This window comes from Penaeus chinensis, chromosome 34, assembly GCF_019202785.1.
Source record: "Penaeus chinensis breed Huanghai No. 1 chromosome 34, ASM1920278v2, whole genome shotgun sequence".
Lineage (NCBI taxonomy): Eukaryota > Metazoa > Arthropoda > Malacostraca > Decapoda > Penaeidae > Penaeus > Penaeus chinensis.
The window spans coordinates 22,976,406-22,985,805 of NC_061852.1; the positions used below are offsets into that span (position 1 = coordinate 22,976,406).

The following is a 9,400-nucleotide window of genomic DNA, read 5'->3' on the forward strand; positions in this document are numbered from 1 at the left end:
CAATCCATTGCACATTGTTGCTATGGGGGGTATTAGGAGGTAGAGACTGAGGCCCAATGTAAGGGATCACCCATGCCTTGGACCTCAGCCCTTGCTTGAACTAATTTTTCTTCTCCTCCTTTCTTTTTCTTTCTCTTCATCATTGCCTTCTGTCCATTTATCTAAATTGTTAACATATTTACCCTTTTTGCCATAATGCTGTGTAACCTATGTTGCCTGGTATATATATATTTTTTTTTTGAACATTGACCATTCTGGAAGTCCATAAACATTGCCTAACTGAACCAAAAAACTTTACCTAGGGTCTTTGCCCCCTAGTCTCACCCTATTGCTCTGTTTTGTATATGCCGTTAATGACCTTAGATGATGACGCAGCAGAAAGTTTTCAATAACTAAACAAAGTTCTTACCTGGGGGCTCTGCCCCCAAGCCTCATGCTTTTGCTATATTTTGAATATGCAGCTAATATTTATTTATTCAATAAATAAATAAATATCTATGTGTATACAAAATTGACAAGAAACTATAGTGGACTGTACATATACCTGTTATAAATGAGTTAATCTAGCAATGCTGGATTAATCCCCCCCAAAATATAAACATTTCAACAATTTCAGCTTATTTTAAAGTTATGGTCTTTGCAACCACTGGTCATAATGTATTAATCCCTTTATTTAAAGGTAGAATCTCCATTATTACTGTGAGTATTTTGATATTAATATTGATAGCTCTTCACAAATGATAAAACAAACATTGCTATTATGATATTGGCAATTAGTCCCATGAAGGATGACTGCTGTTTCCATAATTATGTTAAAAAAAGAAATATTCCTGAATAGAGGGTAAAAACATTGAGATCATCATGACTTCTTTAAAGGCCCTCCCAATCCCTTGCTCACTGTTGCCATGGGGGGCTGAGGAACAATGTAGAAATCACCCCTGCCTCAACTAATTTTGCAAGGTCTTTTTTTCTCCCTCTTTTCTTCTCCTTCCTTTCTTTATCCCCTTCTGTCCAGTTATCCAGAATGTTAACTCATATTTACCCTTTTCACTACAATACTTTACCATAATGCTGTGTGACCTTTGATGTCTGGTACATTTATTTTTGACCATTGGCAATTCTGGAAATCCACAAACATTGCCTTAATAAGCTCAAAATACACTTACCTGGGGGCTTTGCCCCCAAGCCCCACCCAATCACTATGTTTTGTATAAGCCATGGCAAAAAATGTTCAATAAATAAATAATGAGTTTGTGGTATTATAATGAGATCACTGTGACTTCTTAAGAGGGTACCTGGTGTAAAGAGGACATCTGAAACTGCACAGTAACTGCAAGTTTGGCAATTGACAGGAAATGCCTTGAAATCACAGCATTATGATAACTGTTTCCACTCTTCTGCATTATTCATGTACTTTAATAGCACAATAAATTAGATATTGCCTCTTAAAAAGAATGTATGTGGAAATGGACGGATACTGTATACTTTGAAAGCAAAATTGACCTGTTATAAAAACAAAGAACTTGTCTATTTATAATTTATTTTATATCCATTGACTGCTTCTGATTACATACAAAAGACATACGAGTCAATTTGACAATCTTTCTAAAAGAAAAATGTAAAAAATACAGACAGACTCAATGTTCCCCTCCAACAAGGAAAGGATTAAACAAAGAAAAGTGTACAAGTAACTGTTGAATACTTACATTTTCACAAACATCTTTGTTTACTCTCGGACAGCAAGGATGCAAATCAGATACAATTATTGGCATTAAAACAATGCTTCTTAATAGCATCCTTAATCAGGTATGAAATAGTTTGTAGCCCCTTTGCCCTTCCCCCCAAAAAAGGTGGGAAAAAAAAGAAGAAAAAAAAAGTGGAATTATATTTATCTAACTTGTGAAGTTTATCTATAATGAGAGTTGGAAATGATCTTTTTACTTCTTTGCAAATGCAATTTTCATAGCATGCGTGGGTGTAATTTTGAAGCCCTGTAGCGCATCCTTAGCAGCTGCAGACTGCATTTCATTCTCAAACTCCACGAAGGCAATGTCATGGCGTCCGGGTACAAGTCGTACTTCCTTGAAACCAGGGAATCTGGGAAGGTGAAGATTAAAGTTAATGACTTGAAGTTACTAATCCTTCCTTTACCTTCATTATTTTTATGAATCACATGAAAATATAATCTATATCTATTTTCCTATTATTAAGTGTTTCAAAATTTTATACATATACAAAGTCTCAAATATGGAAAATGGTAGAAAAAAAAGAAAACATTAGAAAGAGAAATCTAAACTTACTGGGTAAAGAGCATAGACAACATCATTTCTGAGGTTTCATCTGGAAGGTTGGTGAGGAAGAGGATTTGGTTAGGAGGCTGTTCTGGCACACCTATGCCACCTGCACCATGAACAGGAGGAGGCTGGTTGAAGAGGCCTGGTCTTGGTGGCACCACACCTGCCCCTGCTCCTGCTTTGGCTGAAAATCACAAACCATGTCAGACTTTGAACAAGCAAAATACTTACATACATAGCACAGTACAACAATCAGCCTCAGTAAGCCACACGCCACTGAGGAGCCACAAGTGTCAGCAGCTCTCAGGGTTCCAAGGAACACCTGCCAGTCTACGAGTGCAAGGATGGTATCATCATAAAATAGATCTACTAAGATATAAACAAATGCATTTTAAATCTTTTATCTTTACTAACCGGCAGCAGCTGCCCCAGCAGGCACTGTAGTCGCTCCCTTTGCTTCTTTCCCCTTCTTCTTTTTCTTGTCTTCCTCCTTGCGCTTGCTTCCACGCTCTTTGTATGTACCTTTCTGTTTTGCAATCAAATCTGAATCTGTCTTTGAATATGCAATTTTCTGAAAATTGTCAGGAGAAAATCAATTTAATAATAAAAGCTAAAAGAAAACTGACCACAATATGTAAAAGGCTATAACCAAAAGTAATATCTCTAACCCCACAAATGGCAACTGGATCACACAGTAGGAGTGTCTGGGATGAACAGTTGACTGAATCTGCCCTGGGAAGGCCTCAGTTAGTCTGTATCAGTCATGGGAAACATAGACAATCTATTGTGGGATCGTAGTGGAAGGCAGTGGTAATTTAAGTATTTTTTTCATTTAATCTTACACATGGTGAGGATTGGAGAAACAGTATCAGTATAATATGAGTGACAGGACTAAAAATATCACAGTGTAACACTCTGCTCTATATTTGACAGTTGTTCAATTTGGGGGCTGGGAGGAAACTAATGCTTTCATTATTCATATTGAAGTGTACAAAATATTATTCAAAACCAGAAAGAGACTGAAAGATGAGTACCTCTAGGTAATAATCAATATAAATATATACACCCTGAATCAACCACATGAAATCATAAAAAATATTAATGTAAATAAAACCTCTTCATACAGTATCAAAATTTCTACATGAAATGTTATTGGCTCACTGGCAATGCTCCATTACATATACTCTTACCATTGGCTTATCATAGAAAGGGAATCCCTGCATGGCTCTCATTGCATTTGTAGCACTCTGGATTTCTTTAAAGATGACAAAAGCTTGGCCGCGCATTTTCAATGTTTTTAAGGCAACAATGTCTAGAATTTGCCCAAACTGTGAGAATATTGCATAGAGTGATCTTTTGAGTTCTGAAAGAATGAAAAAGTAGCATCAATTAATAACTTAACACAACTATCAAGAAAGATAGAAAAAAAATATGACAGACAAATAAACATGTCAAGAAATTGTACAACTTCAGTCATAAAAAAAAAATACTAAACAGAGGGAGAAAGAAAAAGTCACTTACCTTCCTTTTTAACCTTTTCATTGAGGTTGTTGACGTAAATGGTGTGGTTTGGCCGTATATCTAACATGACTGTGATCTCCTTGTCTGAAATGAAACAAAAAGTAATATAATACATCAAATCTTTAAACAATAAAGAAAAGTGTGCTATTAAACAAGTCCATTCCAGTAGACCCCCACCCCTACCTCGACTTTTCACCTTAACAAATTAAAAGAGAGAAAGAGAGAAAGAGAGAAAGAGAGAAAGAGAAAGAGAGAGAGAGAAACACACACACACACACAATTATATATATACACATTATATATTAAATATATCATATATAATAAGGGAAGTCAGTTGAAATTCATATCAGTTTCATTATGGCTGTGCTGTTAACCCAATGCCGATGGGCATGTCATGTAAGTACATGCCATGTCCACTGTTGGTTTACTTGTTTAATTGTTTTTACACATGGCTACACCTGTCTCTCTCATTTACCCTTTTCCTTGATTTACAAAAATAATTTATGTTATCTTATTTTGCTTACTAATGTTTATAACATTATAGTAATTATAATGTTTAAAATAAAAATAATACCATAGATATTCACAGCACTGGGAGGGGGGGGGGGGGGATCCTGCCAATTCAAGGAAAGGTGAAATATGGTAAGGTCACAAGGTCTATTAATTGACTCCTTTGTGGCTGAGCACTAGCAGTGCCATCTGTGTGCAGAGACATTTCACAAAAATATAAAAAATGAGCACAGAATTTTCCCCATTTTTTATTCACTTTCCCTAGTGGCATGTGGTTTATACGCCACTAGAAAAACTGTTTTGTACTAATTTGGAATATATCATGGCAAAAAACAAAGAGTGGCAGATAGTGGTCTCAATTCTCTCCAACAGCAATGATGAGGATCCTGCTATTTGACCGAGGTATATCCTGCCAGAATATACAAGAGGAAGATTTTGAAGATCAGAGAGAGAGAGAGAGAGAGAGAGAGAGAGAGAGAGAGAGAGAGAGAGAGAGAGAGAGAGAGAGAGAGAGAGAGAAGGGGGGGGGGAGCCTCCTCCATGAAAGGGGATTTAAAATGACTATGAAAACAAAGAATCCTCTACATATTCAGGCAGGAGAGAACATCGGACAGACTCGGCATTGGGTACTGCCGGATGTCACTCATACGCTCTATCCTGCTGTGTAGAGTGAAAACTCCACACTGCACATGCACAACCAGAACTCCCATAAAACTAGCAAAGAGACATATCAATACGTTACTGCAAATATAACTCCTTCAATTAGAAAAACATGTTAGACGTCGCTTCAATATTTACCGAAGAAGCCTGGGGGTACTCCAGGGAATCCAGAAACTTTGCTATATGAATAAAATAAAACTTCCTAATCTGAAGGCTTTACCCCATGACCCCTACCTTGTAGCTGTATTTCCCTAACTCAAAGTTCAGTCCCTGGACCTTGAACTCGGTATTATATTGCAATTTAGCAAGTTAATTTCGGATGGTATTCCCTGCCAGCGGTAATTATCTTGCACATCAGTGAATGTAGTTTCTGTGCAATATCCTTAGATATTTCCTGTCTTTGGTGAGGTCATTGTGAAAATATACCCGGGGACTTAAATCTCGGGGAAGTGCCGGCACATTGCAAACAATTGGCCACAGGAAACACGAAAGGAGCAGAGGAGTAAACCCGCTTTCTGTCAACGAGCATTTACACTGTATGCTGGTAGAGGTTGACATTTAACACGAATCAGTACAGAGTGGCTGGAGTGGTTATTCATTTAACTTTAACATCTTTGCTCTTAATCAACTACTTAGAAGAAGTCACCAATTTTTTTTCGTGAAGCCCAAACGTTTGGGAGTAGATTCAAAAAAAGTATTCTTAAAAATGGGCTTTTCACTATAATTAACGATCACTTTTGCATTTAAACGTCGACCAAGTGACTATATCGGCCATTCATAGCTTCCAAAGGTACTAAATGGTGATAATTACATTCAATTTCTAAAAAAATCGCTGGAATACACTTACACTTTTCTGAAAGAACGTGGAAGCCGCTTGGTAACGTTTGTATCTCAACCGTGAGCGAAACATTATAATATTTACTTTATATAATGAAGAAACAAGTTATTTATAGTAGCAAATTGTTCTAAAATAATTATCATGCATAACAGGATTATTATAGCGTATATTTATGGATACTACAATTTCGATATATTATTTTTTCATCCGAACATGAACGTCAATGTTTACACTCATTCCTCCCTTAATTTTGGTCTTGATCCCTTTTGCACTGGCATTTGACTTATCTTAAAGGACCAGAGGTGAATAAATAAGCTGAATATATTTGTCAAGGAGGATATTATCGAGAAAAATATAATATAACTGGAATATCTCGTCATATTTGCCATTTGGAATGTTGTTGGTGCTTAATAAGGAATTGGATTTTCTTTAAGCAGAGAGTATAAAGTAACTGGCGACCCGGATTGGGATCAAATCTCACTGGGAGGCGGAGACACACACATCAACAGATTCCTACGTCTATACTCTCATATGATTGCTGAACCCTTGTTGGAAGAGACATTACTCTGGCAAAATGGTAAGAAATTTGCCCTTTTTCCGCCGCGAAAGGGGGGGATACTTGATCTAACGGATTAAGGGCGACGCAAGACCTGTGTAGAATCGAATTAGGTCCTAGTCAGGCTGTAATTAGGGACTTCCGTCGCCGACTGGTTAGGTCTGTTGTATCTCCACCCCCTTTTCTCGCTCTGACATTTGGCTCGATTATTTGAGACATTTCTTGGGTCACCTGCCGTGCATGAGTGACAGTCTATGTTATGATAGTTAGGAAGGAAATGGAGGACAACAGGAATTTTCGGCTTGAGTAAGAATAGTGAACTGAAACACCACAAATATAGAGCAAGAGCACAATACATTGCCTTCATGGTAACATGAGAAACTTATTTATTCCTTAACAGACATTGTGATCCAGTAATTCCCATGGCCTCCTTACCATTAAACTTTTAGTAAAAGGGAAACTAACCACCTTTGTAATATATGCACATGAATATTGTCTGGCACAGTCACAAACATCTTTCAGTAATGTGTATTGCAATTAGTGTGTCACACATTATATTGCCACATGAATATCTAGAGTGATTATTGTCTCTCTGATGTAGTGGTGAAGTCACAAAGGCCGCAATGATCTGGCAAGATCAATGAAAAATAGTGTATGCTGTCGTACTCCAGTTTGCCATGTCTCTTTTGTATATAGATGAAGGAGTCTTATAGACAGCAAATTTCAATAATAAAAAAATAAAGTATGTTATTTTTACCTTATTAAAGTACAAATAATATGTAAAGGCCTGGTTATAAATGTTTAGACCAAAGAGACTTGGTAAATAAGAGTATTGCAGAGCTTGGGATGAATTGATAGTTTTTCTTGTCCTGATACTGGATGCACTATAAGTCATACAGTGTTACCTTGTACTGTTCCTGTTTGAATTATTTTTGTCAGACTTGCCTCCTTTGCTTATTGAATTTTCAAAAATAATGCCTTAACAGTTATATGCAAATATGCGACCTGTTGTAACCTTTTTACCTGAACAGTGCTACTTAACATATCCACATTGAATATATAGTCAGACACAAGAAAGAAAGAAAAAAAATGCACATGAAAGATATTCCAATACATGCTTGTCTCAACCGTCATAGTGAAAAAAGATGTGAAATAAACACAACTCAACCCAAGGTTTGGAAGATAGGATATGAGAATCTCCTTTACTAAGAAAACAAATACTGTATAGTGAGTGCAGGGTCTTTTCACCGCCTTTTATATTGCATCCCAAATACATGTTTTCCCAAATGGGAAGTTATGCGAGTTAAGAGGAAAAGATGCACTGTTTTGATAATCCTAATGAAAGGCAACAATAATACATCCCTAATTTCAACAGCTGGCAGGGAGTTGCAGTATTTTCAAAAGGTTACAGAGAATGTATTGAAATATTACTTTTGGAGCGTGATGCAGGGAGGGAAGGATGGAAAGGTTAGTCATTTCTGGAGGAATTGTATTATCACTCTTGCCATATATATGTGATGGAAATTACTTAGCCTTTTCCAAAGCACTGAAGTTGTGGAGGTTGTGCAGTACACAGTTGTTGGGATGGACTTAATCCCAAAACACTGCACTACTTAGTCCTGCATTTCCTTAGTTCATGTTGCCACTTAGCCATGAATTTCCATATTTGGTCTTTAATGTTTTAGCCTACCAGGATGTATGTCATTTGCTGGTTATTTAATGTAATAAAACACTTAATCAATGCAAAAACCTCACCCAAGCTAGAAGGGGAGGGGGAGGGGAGGGAGAGGGGAGGGTAGTTCAAGGAGAAGGGCCTTGGGCCAGAAGAGTGATGGCAAACAGTATTAGATATTCTAGTTCAGTCACAGCATCCCATTCACAAATTGATTAACAAACATCCAGTGTTCAAGAGAATTTGTTCTGTCAAATCAACTTAACTTTAATATTGTAAGCTTTCTATTATAGATTCAGCAAGTTTCAGGTGAATGGGCAATATGAATGAAAGCTCTCTGTAGAAGAGGATGCCAGAGCCAGGGTTCCACTAGCTTTAGCTAACTCTGGGACCAGAGGATTATTGCCCTTTTGACCAGGCATGTTGTCAGGGGAACTAGGCAACTATCCAGATCTTGAGAAGTTTTGGCCCAATTGTAATAAATGAGCAAGTCTTTGGAGGGCATGAGAAAAGAATAATAAGAACATTATAGGATAGAAGAAGAGAAAACAAACAGCAACAATAACAGACTTAAATGAAGACCTGACTATCTGATGTAAGGGTGGATGAGTAACATATAGTATAGTATACATATTCATGTTTACAATGGTTCAGTCATTAACCTGTTGATGATGGGATGGCATTTATACATTCCTCGTCCACTGTTATTTTAGTTTATTAACCCATTGCTGCTGCTGTTGTCTTTTGCAAAAAGTCTACTCATAGACAGCTCCACAATTGTTTAGCCAAGGAGGAGTCAGTTAGTAGACCTCATCTGATTTCACCTCCCTTTGAGTTTTTAAGGAAATTTTTTTTTTTTTTTTTTTGGAAAGTTTCTTTTGTATTATTTCATTGTCTTTAATGTTATCAAGATTTTAATAACACTTTAATAATCACGATAATAACGGTATCAATATTAATAGTCTTAGCAAGAAAAACACATTTTCCCGCAATTTCAAGAAATGGGGAAATCAGGACCGGTCACTAGGGGCTATTGATAAACTCCTTGCTGGCTGAGCACATGGGAGTTATCTGTATGTTACAAAATTTACAAAAAAACTTTAGTTGACAGTACAGAAATCCGTAGTGATTTGGTTGATAATTAAGGACTCCATTATTGAGCCTTCTTGATCTCCCCTGTTTTCCCTATTCCTTGAATTTTTAAAAAAAGAGATATTAGTATTACTATTAACCCAAAGCCACTGGGCATGGCATGTATGTATATGCCATGCCCACTGTGTGTTTACTTTTTTAATTGTTATTACAGATAGATGACTACACTTGTTCTAAGTTACCACTGATACAATTAC

At 36.8% G+C, this 9,400-nt stretch overlaps 2 protein-coding genes across 2 annotated transcripts in view; one reads left to right on the forward strand and one right to left on the reverse strand.

Annotated features, from left to right (window-relative positions):
- Positions 1-1,523: 1,523 nt before the first annotated feature.
- Positions 1,524-5,882, reverse strand: LOC125043454 (U1 small nuclear ribonucleoprotein A-like). The gene is made up of 6 exons (XM_047639524.1): positions 5,833-5,882; positions 3,816-3,899; positions 3,485-3,657; positions 2,709-2,865; positions 2,301-2,478; positions 1,524-2,097 (listed from the first exon to the last, which is right to left on the reverse strand). The coding sequence occupies exons 2-6, from the start codon at positions 3,880-3,882 to the stop codon at positions 1,938-1,940; spliced, it is 735 nt and encodes a 244-aa protein (XP_047495480.1). The 5' UTR covers positions 3,883-3,899; positions 5,833-5,882; the 3' UTR covers positions 1,524-1,937.
- Positions 5,883-6,263: 381 nt separating this feature from the next.
- The window catches only part of LOC125043453 (vacuolar protein sorting-associated protein 26B-like), a 24,440-nt gene continuing 21,303 nt past the window's right edge, over positions 6,264-9,400 (forward strand). The window contains exon 1 of the mRNA XM_047639523.1: positions 6,264-6,400. Coding sequence (XP_047495479.1) covers positions 6,398-6,400 — 3 coding nt within the window. The 5' untranslated portion in view covers positions 6,264-6,397. The remainder of the gene's footprint in view (positions 6,401-9,400) is intronic.

What these genes read in the sequence shown, in the direction of transcription:
- LOC125043454 (XM_047639524.1), bottom strand. Translation starts at nt 3,882, where the DNA reads ATGTTAGATATACGGCCAAACCACACCATTTACGTCAACAACCTCAAT. An exon ending in TGAAAAGGTTAAAAAGGAAG is followed by an intron (nt 3,658 to 3,815) that starts GTAAGTGACTTT and finishes TCATTCTTTCAG; the next exon opens with AACTCAAAAGATCACTCTAT. An exon ending in CTTTCTATGATAAGCCAATG is followed by an intron (nt 2,866 to 3,484) that starts GTAAGAGTATAT and finishes GACAATTTTCAG; the next exon opens with AAAATTGCATATTCAAAGAC.